General features: G+C 41.8%; 1 protein-coding gene across 1 annotated transcript in view; it reads left to right on the top strand.

Annotated features, from left to right (window-relative positions):
- The window catches only part of LOC118224501 (cilia- and flagella-associated protein 44), a 31,939-nt gene extending 16,819 nt beyond the window's left edge, over nt 1–15,120 (top strand). Inside the window, exons 20-34 of the mRNA XM_035411963.1 lie at nt 237–367; nt 1,230–1,411; nt 1,954–1,998; nt 2,824–2,974; nt 3,527–3,704; nt 4,407–4,868; nt 6,135–6,338; nt 8,190–8,385; nt 8,554–8,667; nt 8,858–8,988; nt 10,417–10,533; nt 10,778–10,979; nt 12,840–13,000; nt 13,150–13,284; nt 14,649–15,120. Coding sequence (XP_035267854.1) covers nt 237–367; nt 1,230–1,411; nt 1,954–1,998; nt 2,824–2,974; nt 3,527–3,704; nt 4,407–4,868; nt 6,135–6,338; nt 8,190–8,385; nt 8,554–8,667; nt 8,858–8,988; nt 10,417–10,533; nt 10,778–10,979; nt 12,840–13,000; nt 13,150–13,284; nt 14,649–14,897 — 2,658 coding nt within the window. The 3' untranslated portion in view covers nt 14,898–15,120. The remainder of the gene's footprint in view (nt 1–236; nt 368–1,229; nt 1,412–1,953; nt 1,999–2,823; nt 2,975–3,526; nt 3,705–4,406; nt 4,869–6,134; nt 6,339–8,189; nt 8,386–8,553; nt 8,668–8,857; nt 8,989–10,416; nt 10,534–10,777; nt 10,980–12,839; nt 13,001–13,149; nt 13,285–14,648) is intronic.
- Nucleotides 15,121–15,782: the final 662 nt, after the last annotated feature.

Raw genomic sequence — 15,782 nt, 5'->3', positions numbered from 1 at the left:
TGCTCTACAGACAAGTGTAGTGCAATGAGACATGGCTGTGCTCTACAGACGAGTGTAGTACAGTGAGACATGGCTGTGCTCTACAGACGAGTGTAGTACAGTGAGACATGGCTGTGCTCTACAGACGAGTGTAGTGCAGTGAGACATGGCTGTCCTGTACAGTGCAGCCTAATGCAGTGAGACAAGGCTGTGCTCTACAGACAAGTGTAGTGCAGTGAGATCTGGATGTGCGGCAGGAGCTGGAGCTGGACCCTCGGTTTCGGGAAGAGGCAGAGCGACTGACTGCCCAGCAGATTCGAGAGGTACAGAAAGAGCTGGCCTGGGAGGCAGAGCGGCACAGCATCGGCCTGAAGAAGCTGCAGGAACGGTAACCGTGTTCGTCTGGTTTTACCTGTCTCACCTGTCTGTCAGATCTTGTCAGCACCCTCTCCATGTTACATTACATTACATTGTGTTGTGGTTATGTGGCCTGATTATTGCATTCCCATTCATTTTGGGAGTTTTTACACATTTATAATCAGGACTACAATGTGAACCGCTCACCAAACAGTACTGTCCTGATGGAAGGAGTTTTTTTTATGATGTAGTCCTTATGGATTGTATCTGTTCATGTTTACAAAATTAACTTGTATAGAAAGAGTCATCTTACAGTTTTTGCAATAAGTTGTGCAATTACAGCACATGATGCATGCTTTTCATGGATAAAATTAAGTTTGTTAAATCTTGTGAGTTTTTGAGCATGGGAAAGGGGTGAAAATGTAGGGAGAAGCAGAAGAAAAAAAATTATAATAAGAAGAATAATCCTAGCAAAAACATTTGGGATCCTGGGCACCCTTTGTGCTTGGCCCCCTAAAAAGTGTTATGTATTCACTCAGTTTCCCTAATATTACATCTTGGCTAAAGATCTGAAACATTTTGGTATGACAATACATTTCAGTATTCGATATGCAATAATAGACAATTCTTTGCTCGTTATGTGAGCCTTCATCTGATCTCCAGTCTGTTATTCTTTGCACTTGGGTCCACATCTCAGCTCCCCACATAACAGTCCTGAATACAGATACAGGTACAGATTAATTTGTTGGTTGACAGGTACAGTTAGCAGAAACTCTACATGCCCGTAATCAGCTGTGTCTTGCCTTTCTTCCACCTCTCAGACATTGCTCTTTCTGCTGTGTACCTCACTTGTGTCTCATCTGTGTCTCACCCATGTCTCCTGTGGTGTGCAGGTTCTGGGAGTCTCTGGAGTCAGATATAATTACTGTGGTGGCCTGTCAAAGTGAACATAAGATATCCACATACCGGCTATTGCCATTGTCACAAAGATTTCTGCAACTACAGAAATTGGGCCAATTAGGCAGGCCTCGGCAGTGCAAGAAGGAGCTCAGTAAGGAGAACGACATGTCTTCAGGTGTGTGCGACTCATATGCACAGGTGTCTGAATCTCCACAGGTATGCATCTGTAGATGCAAGATAAATATCCACATGGGATATTTGAGACCCTGGAGGTATGTTTTTTAGACGTATGTATGAGACTCCACAAGTGTTTGTACAAGTGCCGGTAGTGTTCTCTGTCTGCGCATGGGATCTGGAAAGGAACACGGTCAGAACAGAAGCAGCCATCTTTCCCTCAATAGACCTGGTTGTAATTAATATTATACAAAAACGTTAACAAAAGCTCATCCATACTGTATGTTTCATTCCAGTCTCTGTTACTATCAACATAGCCCATCCATACCGTATATTTTATTCATATTGTATCTGTCTGTGTTTTCTCTTACCCATATTTATTCATATATTCATAGTAGATTTGGATCTTTTTTTATCCCATCATCTTCATTTGATTTGTCTATGGTGCATTGCGGTCTTTTGTGAATTATGAGTCCTTTCTGATTATGAGATGACCTGCATTTCACTCTCCTCTCACCCTCTCTCTCTCCATCTCTCTCACAGGAGGGCAGGATGGAAGTTTGGATAGGGCTGAGAAACAGAGAGATGGTAATGTTGAAGGATATTGTTGGTTTAATAACAATACATCATTTTATTATCATTTTTAGTCTTCCTTCTCCACAGACCTGCTCCAGCCCTTTCCTCCCTGTTCTTCGGTTTTTCCACTACAATTGCCATTGTGCTGGCTGAACGCTTTTGCCATAATAAGTTGTAGTGATCGATGGTCCATGTAGTGATAGATGTTCTAGGCAATCTCCTGGATTTCCCTTATTTCTGACATCACAGAAAATTGCAGGCAAAGCCAAGAGGAGCTAATAGCTTATTTGTAAATACCAACCCACACTTCCATCCATTATCTATACCCGCTTATACTGGTCAGGGTTTCTGGAGACTATCGCAGCATGCGAAAGGCAGGAATACACCCTGGACAGGTTGCCAGTCGCAGGGCACACACACCCATTTACTCACCATTCACTCACACACTCATACCTATGGCCTTCCTGCATGTCTTTGTACTGTGGGAGGAAACCGGAGTACCCGGAGGAAACCCACGCTGACATGGGTAGAACATGAAAGCTCCACACAGGGAGGTCCAGCCTGGGATTCAAACCCAGGACCTTCTTGCTGTGAGGTGACAGTGCTACCCACTGCACGACCATGCTGCCCCCACACGCACCTGTATTTGCAATTTGTTTTTATGCCAAGTCAACCCCATAACCCCATACTCTTTACACTATCACTGGAAACCACTCTCTGATGTCTCTCATCAATTTCCTTTTTTGTAGTCTATAGAGATATTTCATGGAATATACCTTATGCCAAATCTAGATTCTATGAAGGATATTTTTCATCATCTTTCTCTCCATCCCTCAGATGAGATTTTTTCAGAGGGTGAATCTCAAAAGCCTGTGGGGGTGGCTGAGGGGATGGGAGCCCACGTGGCAGACAGGCTCCAGAAAGCTGCAGAGAAGGCAGAAAGAATGAAAGCCAAGATCGAAAGACGGAGACAGGAGTGGGTGGAACTGTGAGTAACACATTTCCACTGGTTAAATCTCCAGACCATTCTCCGCATCCACATCCTCAAACAAACACCACTACTTTATGATTTGGACAGTTTATTGTATGTATTTTTACGAGACTTGCATTTTAATAGGTAACGGCGTTCAGTCCTTCTCATGAATTTGAAATAAATGTTAGCATTTGAGGTGGTCGAATGTCATCCCCCCATGCCCACTCAATAATAGGTGCTCAAACTCCAATGATTTTGAAATGAAAGCTTGACCAAGAACTTGACCATAAGCTTGACAGAGTCCTCTGATGGGTGATTCAGCTAGCAAACTGAGGGCAACAAAAGGCTCTATTTTAAGCCTGTGTTGTGAGCCATCAAATTTATTTTGGGTTGTTATCTAAGCATGTGGACTTTAATAATTCCTAGTGGTTCTGTGGCCAAACTAATTCTCAGGCCATTAGGTTGTATAGCCTGCTACTTCATCATTTCACACAGGTCAAGTAAGCCAGAATGCTCTTATTTTTTGGTTAATGGTTTTGTCATTTGCGTGTGGTATTCTGTTGTCAGCTTTTCTTCAAAGCCAAATGAGAACTATGAGGACCCTGAAGATGTGCGAGCCCTGCAGCTGGCTATAGAGAACATGGGTGATTTTAAACTGAAGACAGCCAAGGACTTCACTGTCCCAGAGCAGCTAAGAATGAACACAGAGAGAAAGAAATTACAGCTGGTCGCCCTGGAAGAGGAGGTGCGTTATGCCCCTTACAGTAGAAGTGCGGAACCCGGTTCCTGGATGACAGTACCTGGATTTAATGGCATCTGTAGATTTAACTTAATTCAACTTCTGCTCTCTATTATTTTATTATGTCAATGATTTATGTCATACAATGTAGCTACATTTACTGATACGTTTATGAATGAGACGACTATTCTTGTAGATGATCAAGATGATCAAGACATTGCAGCACTTGTCACCATAGTCAGTGCCATACTGGGAATAGAAACTATTCCTAGGAACTAATTTGTATTCCTGTATAAAACATTTTCATGTAGCCTATGAGTGAACCGCCTTTGACTTATACAGCTATTAGCCAAGAACAAAAACTAAAATCAGATAGGGCTCTCCAGGAGCAGAGTCATTACACTCCCACCTCTTAACTTTGACCGCTTTGTGCTGGGATCCCCCACACCCTTGTCTCTTACACCTTGACTCCTCCCCTCTAACACTTTAAACTCTGACTCCTTACATCCTTAAACCTCTGACCCTTTACATCCCCACCCCTCACTCCTAACACCCCTACCTTTTACACGCTCAGTCCTGTCCCCTCAGCCTTTACACTCTCATCCCCATGTACTGTGATGATGATGACAATGATTATCAGTCTGAGCATTGATGATGAAGATCAGGATATAATAATAATGACGATGATGATGCTTTGGTGGCACACAGATTCATGAGAGAAAGCTGAAGATGAATGTGCGAATCATGACGTTGCGGGATGAGAAGATGCAGCTGATCTCCCAGCTGGGACTGTGGATGGAGCAGCTTTTGGCAGTGCAGGCCCAGCTTACTCCGGATATGCGCTGCCAGTGCCCCACTCTGCCTACTCTGCAGCCAGAGGAAATCCCTGAGAGGAGGCTGCAGTACACACGCAGTACCCTGCAGCGTTTCGCTGCCCTTTGTGCACAGTGGAACCAGCAGAGGGGTGCAATAGAGCGTGGTCCAGAGGAGCCCAGTCTGCTCAGCTTGATGCAGGAGGACAGCGATGATCCCATCCTACCAAGCCGAGCGCTGCAGGGCAGCCCGGCACCACCAGAGCCGAAGCCCTGTGAGCTCACAGAGCTTGAGGAAGAGATGAAACAAGTGCAGATCATCAGATTCCTCTACCAGCAGGATGAGCTGCTGTCAAAGGTGGGAGCAGTGTGTGTGTGTGTGTGTGTGTGTGTGTGTGTGTGTTATTGTAACATGGAAGGTTAAAATGTTATTGACATCCTATGACATCCCACTCCACAGACAGACTCCATACATCACTGCTACATCAAGCCATCTGACAAATCAGTAATTAAATAATTTAATCTTTTGACTGTATGAAAAGGCCTTTCTTTCATTAGTAAACATTATAAACCCTAATGTGTAACTTGCAAATGTACGGTTTCTTTACAAAATATTCAAGCAAAATAAAAAAAAGGTTTGGATTTAAATGAAAAAATATACTTTCAGATAGAGCTGGCATATTAACCATATCAAAATTAGTAAAAAAAAAGAAAATGTAATCACAGTAAAATGTTAAGTGCTAAATCAACTCTTACATAGTACATGGTCTCTTTTGGACTCATGTGCTCTGTTAGAGTTGCATCAACATTTTGCTGTGGTAACAATCTTTGCAGCCATACGGCTTATCGGCTTCCTTTCATCAGTTTTTTCTTTAATCATACCTGTGGTCGTAGACAACCAGAATAAGTAAATAAATACCACTCTTATCTATTGAATCTTGTTATGACATGCACTCAGCAGCAATGCCTTGCAGCTGCCATGTGAACACATCACTTGATCACAGAAAAGGAGGTAAGGTGATTGTTCTTATGCTTTAAAAAACAGCAGAAGCTGAGAGGTTTCACCACTGGTGTCACTTGACTTCGACTCCATCATGGGTTTCCACAAACTTCCCTGCACAACAACTTTGCATTATCACATTACGTTTTTTAATGAGCTGGTGTGATATTCATTCAGAAGACAATTCACCTTAAGTTTACATTGCAAACTATTTATGATACTGTTGCAATGTGCAATTTTTAATATCGGATAAAAAACAATAAAATAGTATTGAAGATGGCAAAACCACGCACGATTGCATGAATTCATACCGGTATACCGAAAAATACAGTATAGCACCCAGCCCTCCTCATCCAATGTCCAGGTTGGTCAAAGTAGCCTCCTTTTCCTATGGCCAGGCAGGTTCCAATCTAGGCAGGCAGTCTTTGTGGGTCAACAGACTTGTCCTTTGGCTGGGTGTGACCACGCCTCCAGACTCCTAGGCCAAGATGAAATGCATCAATTGTTACTAATGTATAATGTAGAGCATCCAGTAAAAGTAAAAGTAAAACCATGCAAATGTTACAGATAGTTTTTAACAAGCTTGTTCCCTGCTTTCTTATTTTTTGTGGCTGTTTGGAATAGATGGGGGAAGCTATGTGCCGCTTTGATGCAGAGCTGCAGATCCTGCGTCATGAGAAGGAGGCATTAGATGTGCAGATGAAGCTGGCTGACCTGCGCCACATCACCCTGTTTCAGGAGCTCTTGCTTCTCAAGGACTTTGAGAAGAGAGAAAATTTACTGCAGGAGAGGCTGAACGCTCGCATGCAGGAGGAGAGTCAGATCCTGGTGAGCATGTACCCTCCTCACATGACCATGTTCCCTCCACATGCACATGTTCCCCGATCACAGACTCGTGTCTGCTCATCACATATACACTGTCAGTTATCTAGTGTTTGGATTATGGCCTTGGAGAGAGAAACAGTGAATTGGGTACAATATAATTTTGTATCCAAGAACGCAGCCTGCCCTCCCTGCCACAAATATCAAAGCAAAGGTAATTGGGGAAATTTAAAGTCCGCTGATACCCTTATCTAGACAGGCAATCTATGGGTCCCACCCCCAAAAACATACTCTAAGTTCACATTAAATGATAAGTTCATGGTCAGCCCGACCCACCCCCCCTCCCCCGGCTTCTCGATCTCCCTCTCTTTTCTGGTATTTTCAAATTAATTGTTTAATGTTTTGTTTAATGTCTTCCGTTTTGTAATTTAGTGGGCTGCATTCAAGAAAGAATGTATGATTTCAGTTCATTATTTTAATTGACTGCTTCTATTTAATCTTAAAGCCTAATATAGAGTTTGTTTTGACTTGTTGGTTCATTGCACCAGTTTACTGTAGACTGACCTACCAATGAATTCAGCAATTTAATTGATAATTCTCATTTTCACATGATTCATACAAAAATCGACCCTTGTGCAACACGTAAACTGCACTTCCAGTTCCATGCGCCTGTTTCATACATACAGTGTTTTAGGGTTTCATTTGACACAATTGCCTCTATGGTAAAGGTTCTGCTTGCCAGGGGGAAATACTTGCGGGGTTCTGACAGTAGTGGGCAGCAGAGTGTAATGTTTTCTCATATGGAGAATACCTCATTGATGTCTACACCAGGCAAGATCAACAGGGCACAGAAAAGTATTTGAATCCAAAACAAATACATATTTGACCCAGGTCTGCTACATTTATGTGCATTACTATTATCACTTATAACAAACACAGTACAAAACGAAATGATATCTGAAGAAAAACACGTTTTCAACTTACAAAAATGCCAAGTTACTCACACATACAATGCACTGTCTATGAGTCATTCATTCAAACTTGCTAAATCTAAGCCTGCCATGAAAAGTATTGATATCATAATTAGGCCAAGGTGCAAGAAACAATATTGGCTAGAATTAGAAAATTTCCTTGTGAGTGATATGAATTTGAACAAAGCAGGCCACTACAAGCCACTACACTGCGTTGGCACTGCCCAGGGTAAGCTTGTACTGTCCTGGTGCAGTTTATAAGGCAGCTGACTCTCGACACATATACAAATTACCCCCATGTTTGATTCCTCACCATGGCACTTAACATACTGTGATCTCATCTCTATCTGTAACACGCTCTGCTTTTCACCTATCAGAATATCCCCCCACCAACAAAACAAAAACAACAATGGAGAATGGAGGGTCTGATGAAATTCAAGGCCTGGTTTGCTTGACACAGTACTGGATACACTGTAGTTTTATTGGTTTTACTGTTGTTAGGTTTTTAAAAATATATATATTTTTTTTTGGGGGGGGAGGAGTTGGTATTGTTTTTTATTCATTGATTCATTGATAGTTTTTATTGTTTGATGTTTTTTATTTGTTGTTTGATGTTTTTATTGTTTGTTGATTGTTTTTATATTGACAGTTTCTCGTATGCTGTACATGTAATCAAGGAAAGTTAGGCTGAATGGCCTGTTCTTGTCATTGCTTTTTTATGTTCTTATGAGACTGCTTGCTCACTTAAAAACTTAACTAACATTCTTCTCTACTATTTACCAGCTGTGGTGGTCCACAGGATTGCATGAGCCATCCAGTCCTTTGTGCTTTGTGCTCCAATATGTTGTGTCTGTGTGCATGTGTGTGTGTGTGTGTGTATTTACAGGCTAAGTGGGAGGACAGTAGGAAGCAGCTGGAGTTCAAACAGCAGAGCATGGTGAAGCTCCAGCAGAGGGAGAAGGCACTTCACACATCCTTCCAGACTTCACTAGGAGACAACAACAAATTTGCAGACTTCCTCACCAAGGTCTTCAAGAAGAAGGTGAAACGCACGAAGAAGTCGGAGAAGGCTGGAAATGAAGGTGAGCAATCATGTCTCCAAACATCTGCATGTGGGTTTGTGTGTGTGTGTGTGTGTGTGTGTGTACGCGCGCTCGCGTGTATTTATGAGTGTGTGAGTCTGTTTATTTTCATGTTTGTAAAGTAGACTTGAACATTCACACTGCACACTGTTTATGTTTTGTGTGTAGAGGAGCAGGAGGACAGTGATGAAGACTCTGACGAGGAGTCTGACTGGGATGAAATGGAAAGTGATGAAGAGTCTGAGAGTGGCGGTCCGCTGGATGACAGCGTTTGCCCGCCTTGTATGTTCCCTTGCATCAAACTCTCAATGTTGATTGCACTCTTTTTGTGTAGACTGTTTTCAGTGTAGATTGAACACTTGCAGTGTTGACTGTACTCTGTCTTAGTGTAGACTGTGCTCTCAGTGTAGACTGTACTCTCTCGGTGTAGATTGTAAACCCTCAGTGTAGCATGTACGATCTTGTGATGCAGTCTGTGACCCAGAGCTGTTTGAGAACACTCTGCAGTTGCGAACGCGGAAGTTGGACCTAGAGGAGCTGATTGCGGAGGAGAAGAAGAGCTGTGATGCCCTGAGGAAAGAATGTGATGCACTAGCCAAGAAGGTGTGAGATCTGTGCCTGTTCCTTCAGTTCCTCCTGCCCCTTCTGCTCTGCCATTGGTCTAACACACTGAACTGCTTTACCTGCTCCTGCTCTCTAACATTGGGTTTCTCAATTGTGGTCCTATAAATTGGTGAATCTCAAGTTTATAAAAATCTCAAAACTAAATTTTTGCTCTTTGTCCAGACTGTGCCTCACAGACACCTCACAGTGTCCTTGGCTGCACCATCCTGTTTGTGATACCAGTTGAAGTGGTTTTCAAAACCCCAAGTCAAATTCCAAAGCTGAGGAAGCATAAAATAGTTCAAACAGACATTTATTATTCACTAATTGTGTGATATGTATGTGTTATGTGTTGGCCCAAAGCCCAAGTCCGTACTAGACTTAATGCTTTCTCCTCCTCTTCTGACCCACTCCCCAAATCCATGGCGAGAATTTACTGTATCCAGGCTGTGGAGTTGGCAAAATTAGTAAAATTTTCCAAAAACCAAAGGAAAAAAACCATTATGCCTCAAACGAGTACTTGTATATTACTACGCAATGTTACAGTTGAATGCACAATGCTGTGATGAAGGAACCACTAACGGAGTTGCACGGGCCTTTCAATCTTGATAATATTATTCTAATGAAATATGCCATACACTGTTTGGAAGCTGGTACTGCCCTGGTGCAGTTTATAGGGCAGCTGACTCTCGACCCACATACTAATTATCCCCATGTTCGATTCCTCACCACTTAATATACTGTGAACTCATCTCTATCTGTTTTCTCAATAACAGCTTGATAGAATTTCATGAATTCTAGGGCCCTATATGAGTTTAAACAAGGGCATGGCCTGTCCCATAAGATATTTCCCATCACTTGTTTTTGATTGCTAAACAACATCTGTAGTTGGTAGTCACTACCATCAAACATCACAGCAAATATTTCTTTAATCAGCCAAAAGTTAATCAAAAGTTATACAGTAGCCCTTTTAATGCGGTCGAGCCAAGTCAAATCAAACTTTAATTACATAGCACATTTCATGCACATATGAACGTGCAACATGATTGACAGGCTGAGAGCTGTCCTGATTGGCCTCCTTGCGGAGAGCTGTCCTGATTGGTTGCTAATATTCAGGCATGGTGAAATTTAGAGTGGCTGATTTCAGAGCCTGGGGCAGTCAGAGAGATTGGATTTTTTCTTAGAGCTTATATTTTATTGATATCTGTCGGAATGTGAAGGAAATTTTACCAAATATGAACAGAACTTACATACTGCGCCTTTAATTGAATATAAATATTAATGTTTTGTAACATATGACACATTTTCTGGCAAAATGTGGTATTAAGAATTGAAAGTTTCTAATTAAAATAATTAATGGCACTTTATACATCAGGAGTTACAATTATAGCTATAACCACTGGTCTAACATTGAACTGCTGCTTCTAGGAGAAAATTGTGCAAAGCAGCCTGAAGGCAGCAGAGGGCGACCTTGAACTGTTTGATCGTGAGAAACAACAGAAACTGAATGAGCTGGATGTGGTTGTTCCTCTCAGACTACACCAGGTGGGTGTGTACGTGGTGCATGTGTATGTATGTGTTACACCGTGGTGCCAGAAAGGGGGGTCCAGGGGGCCAGTAGCCCTTTCATAGTTGATTTTGTTCAGCAAGTTGCAAAGGTGTCAATTTAGCACAATTTGTCTTGTCCACCACTGCGCCCATCCCCTGTTGATTATGATGATCCTGTGTTTGACTGTGCATATATGTATGTGATTGTGAGTGTGTGTATGTGATGGTTTTTCCTCTTCAGGTTGAGTTCCTGAACAATGGAGTGTTGCCCAGTGATCTGTCGGATTCCCTGGTCTTGAATACTAAGACTCTGCTGAGTCTGCAGGACCGGATCCGGCAGCTACTTGTGGAGAAGAATGACCAGGGGGAGCTCTACCGGCAGGCCAAACACCGCCACTACCAGCTCATCCATGACCGCAAAGACATGGAGACGAGGATCCAAGGTACAGATCATCTGTGTGTCTACAGAAATGCAAAGAAGCTGCCAAAATTTTGACAAAATTTGAACCACACTTTCCATTGATAAAATTGGAGATAAACATCTGACTCTATAATTGAATGCATTTCTTGACACTTTGTCAGATTTATTTCTAATTATCAGTACAAGGAGCAGTTTAAGTTGAGCTGGGATAACTGCTGCTCATCTTTGAATGTCCCCTTACTGATATCATCCTTTGATGGCATGGCAAGAAACTTCTAAAATGTCTAAAATACCTGCCAGTGGTTTAAAAATGAGCTTAGCTAACTCTTTGAGTACTCTTGGGTATATGCCATCAGGACCTGCTGCCTTATTTTTCTTTAGTTTAAGTAATTCATCCAGTACTTCTTTATCCTCTATTTCAATATCTGATAAGACATTCTGAGTACTGAATATGCCTTCTAGTCTATTAGTAACCTCTTCTCTAGTAAAACCCTCAACAAAATAACTATTTAAGGCATCAACAATTCTTAGAAAGCAATGCTTCTTCTTCATTCCTAATGCACCTGATATCATCTTTGCCTTTCCTTTTCCTACTACAGTAAGTAGCTTTCATGTCATATCCTCATATTCAGTGCATGAAACACAAACACTACTGAGCTACCAATGAACACTTACGTTACAATGTGAAATATCCTTATTACCAAATACCACTAACCTATTTAAAGACACTCAATTTCAAAAATAACATATATAACCGAAATATTTTGAGCAGTAATACTTACATAACGATGATTAAACTTTATCTGTGTTCAGTAGATAGAGACAGAGAATCAATGCTGTCATTCTCCTCTTCTGACTTACTTCTGACTTACTAGCTTGTTAAATGAATGACCGGTGCGACAATGGTGGTGCTACGAAACTTCATATTCGGCATGGTTGTCGTGTGTCATCTACTAATAAAACCAGAACACAGAGTTTGTGTTTTCAACTGATAGTTTGGTTGCAGGAGATGAGCAATCAAGGCATGCTGGCGTGCAGACCACTAGGGGGCTTGCACAAAGGGGTTAATAAAATTATAGACGTGTTGCATGCAATTTAGTATATGTGACATCTTCAACTGAATTAGTCTGTCCGACACTGTCCAACAGTCATGCAATATGTGATGTTTGTGGTTCTTAGTCACAGTCTAAGGCTGTGAATGTGGTGTAGTTGTTACTGCTAAAATCACAATTAGGAAATGGACACTGAACCCTCTCATAGTTTTGAAGATGTCTTCCTAAATTACAAAATAAATGTTGCCTAGGAGCAGACACATTCAATTCACATATTTTGCAACAGAATGTGGCATTTTCAATACATTTTCCTGATTTAGGATGTAGTCTGTTGATGTGTTTTTAAGGCCTCTGCTGTTTTAGAAGTACAAACACACTCTAGATTTGAACAGGGAAAGAACCTACACCGGCATGCTGATGATTAAGTCTGTTGTGCTTCAAAAGAATGTCTTGCTGCTGCATGCAAAATTTATAAGAGGCACTGCATGGTTTTCACCTTACGTTGAGAATGAAACACCTGTAAAAAAACACAAACCAAAAAAGGTGTATTAATCACTTAGAAAGTTCATCAATCAGTAAGTTTACATACAAATACTAACAACTAGGCAGTATGTGTCTTAAGCAAATCAGTGACAAAGAATGTTGTTTTACTAAAGTAAAAGTATACTCAGGACTGATTTTCCTCGCTAAGCCATCCCCTTAAATGGCGACACCATCACTGGGTGTGTCTCTGAATGCTAGACTGTGTGGTCTGTTTGTTTGCTAAGTATTAGTAATTGTAATGTCTCTGTTTGTGACATTATGGGTATGACTCTGTATCTGTGTCTCAGAACTAGAGGAGCGTTGCGAGGCTATGATGATGGCTAAGTTTGGGCGACTGGTGGACTTGGAGGCACTGCAGACTCTCTCTGGCAACAGAGTTGTGGAGGAACTGAAGCACGACAGCAGAATTAAGGATGTCCAACACACACATGAGCTCAAACATTGGAAGGTACTGTTCCACTGTGTATGTGTTGTGTGTGTCTCAGGTGAAGCTTATACAGTAGGTGTGTGTATCTTTTGTGATGCTGGCTGGTGTGTGTGTGTGTGTGCACGTGTGTGCATCTCAGGTGAAACTGGATGTTTGTGTGTATGTCTCAGGTGAAGCTGACTGAGGCAAAGCAGACACTGATGGAGGTGAGCAGACAGCACACTGAGCGTGTCTGCACCCTTACCTGCTTACTGAAAGAGAAGAAGAACCTGGAAGATCAACTGGACACCAGGCAGAGGAAGATGGTACTGACATTTGTATGAGAAGAAGAGGGAGGGAGGGAGAGAGGCAGAGAGAGTGAGAGAGAGAGATGGTCATAATGTTGTGTTTCAAGTGCTTGGATGGTGTACCAGAATTTCAGTGGGGATAGCAGTAATAATAATAACTTTATTTGTATAGCACTTTTCAAGCATACAGCACTAAGTGTTTTACAGCAGTACAAATAACACCAACAAAAAAAAAACAATACCATAAAATACCATAAAAGTAACACAAGACTTAAACTAATTAAAACACCAAATAGAGAGATAACAAATTGAAAGTGATAAAATTAGATGAAAGCAGAAAAAACAAAAGGCAAATACAAATCATACATTGTAATGGCAGTTGAATAAAAATGAGTCTTGAGAAGGAATTTAAAGGCTCTAAGAGGCCACTGACTCAGCAGTCCTAATGTTCAAGGGGAGGCTGTTCTCAGGGCTTTTACAACAAACACAGGCGCACCTTTAGTTCTCAACCAGAATTCTTGGACAGCTAAAAAGCCCTTATCCAAAGATGATTTAAGAGGTCTATGTGTCTCATATGGAGCTAACAACTGTACAATATGATTTGGTACAACTTGTAAATGATGAGTTAAATTTAAAAATTGATTATGAAATGAACTGGCGAACAATGACCGGCAGCTAGTACGGGAGTAATGTGTGACACTTAAGTCCTTGTCTAAAGTCTAGTATCAGAATCAGCTTGGAGTCTAGCAATGGACTGGTGGTTTAGGCATGTAAACACAGCATTATAGTAGTCCAGTGTGAAGAATTAACAGTATGTATAATTTTCTCAGTTTACTCAAAGGATAAAACTTATGCAATGTTTCTTAGTTGATAAAACATGACTTCACTAGTTTTTTCATATAATAATCAAAGCTTAGATATGGATCAAAAATCATTCCAAGGTTTCTCACAACTGGCTTGATATAGACTGCCAGTGGTCCAATAGCGTGACGTCAGTAAATCATGACAACAAATAATATGGCTTCCCGCATGTATAATGAGAGCAGAGTCGGAACCAGAATAGTGCCCTGTGGAATACCACAACTGGCTAATGCCAGAGAGGAACTGTTTATTTCCAATTGAAACAAAAAAGGTTTGATCTGACAAATAGGACTAAAATTATTCCAGTGCAGGCTCAGTAGAGTAATGTGGCAATGTTGATTTAGCAAATTGTATTACCTGCAGGCAAGCATGTGTTACTTGCTGGATACCTTACTTGGAACGTGTTTGTGTGTGTGTGTGTGTGTATTTGTGTGTGTGTGTGTGTGTGTGTGTGTGTGTGTGTGTGTGTGTGTTTGTGTGTGTCTGTGTGTGTCTGTGTGTGTCTGTGTGTGGGCCTGCAGGGCGCTCAGTTCAGGGACCACCGGCGTGAGGAGGATGAGAGACTCAGGTTGCAGAAGGCAGTTGCCTCTCAGGCTGAAGAGATAGAAACTCTGAGGCGGGAGATCACCATGCTGTCCCACAAGGGAGGGCATGTCCTGCCCCCGACACAGTGCCTCCCTTCCACCTACAGCAATGATAGGCCTCACCCACCCCTCCGATCTGGAGGAGCACCAGGCTCTCTGCACAGCAGCCGAAAGGGCCTGGACTAGTCCCATCAGTAAAGCCACTCCTCTTTCTTTTGCTGTCTGTTTGTGTCGGTCACTGTCTCTTTCTTGCTGTCTGTTATTCTCTTTCACTCTCTGTCTCGTGTGCTCTCCCCCTCTCTCATTCAGTCTTTTTCTCAGTTTCTTTCTTTTCCTGGTTCTACCTATTATTTAAATGCAGTATTGACTTCGATTTAATACACCAGAATTAAAACTACCTTGAGTAGAACAGTGTCTGTGTGTCTGTTAAAACTGGATAATTCTTCTTGTGGGGTGGGGGTTGATGCCGTTCTTCAGTTTTTAGTTTGGTTATATCAAAAAGAGTAAATATTGACCAGAGCTTGGAGCACTGGCGGTAAGAGCAGGGCAAGGGGTTGCCACAGTGACTGTCCAAAGTGTGCACAGACGTTTTGTGCAGGGCAGAGGAGGGGATGAATCAGGATTTATCCTGATCGAGTCTGAAAGGCCCCAACCTCCCTATAGCCTAATATCTATTCCCCTCTATGTAGCCACAGTTAACAGCACTCATTTCAATTTCAACAAGTGATTAAATCTGCTCCTGTATGACACCATTGCGCCTCCCAGCTAGAGGACCTGACCAACCTCCACTGGAAAACTAAAACTAATCATTTTCATAATCAAACTGTAAACTGATTGTTTCACTATCAGACTTAAATATTGTCCAACATTACATATATTTTTCACGATCATGACCAAAAGCTATGCACCTACTCTGGCTGGTGAGGTTTCTCTGGCTCATACTGTTTAACAGTGGATGTAGTTTCATGGCAAGCCAGATTTCAATCAGTTGTCATCTGTATAACCTCTCCTTGACATTTATAAACATAACATTACATGCTAACACAAAGGTTCACCTGTCATTTAGATGCT

Source organism: Anguilla anguilla, chromosome 4, assembly GCF_013347855.1.
Source record: "Anguilla anguilla isolate fAngAng1 chromosome 4, fAngAng1.pri, whole genome shotgun sequence".
NCBI lineage: Eukaryota > Metazoa > Chordata > Actinopteri > Anguilliformes > Anguillidae > Anguilla > Anguilla anguilla.
This window is presented reverse-complemented; position numbering and strand designations above follow the sequence as displayed.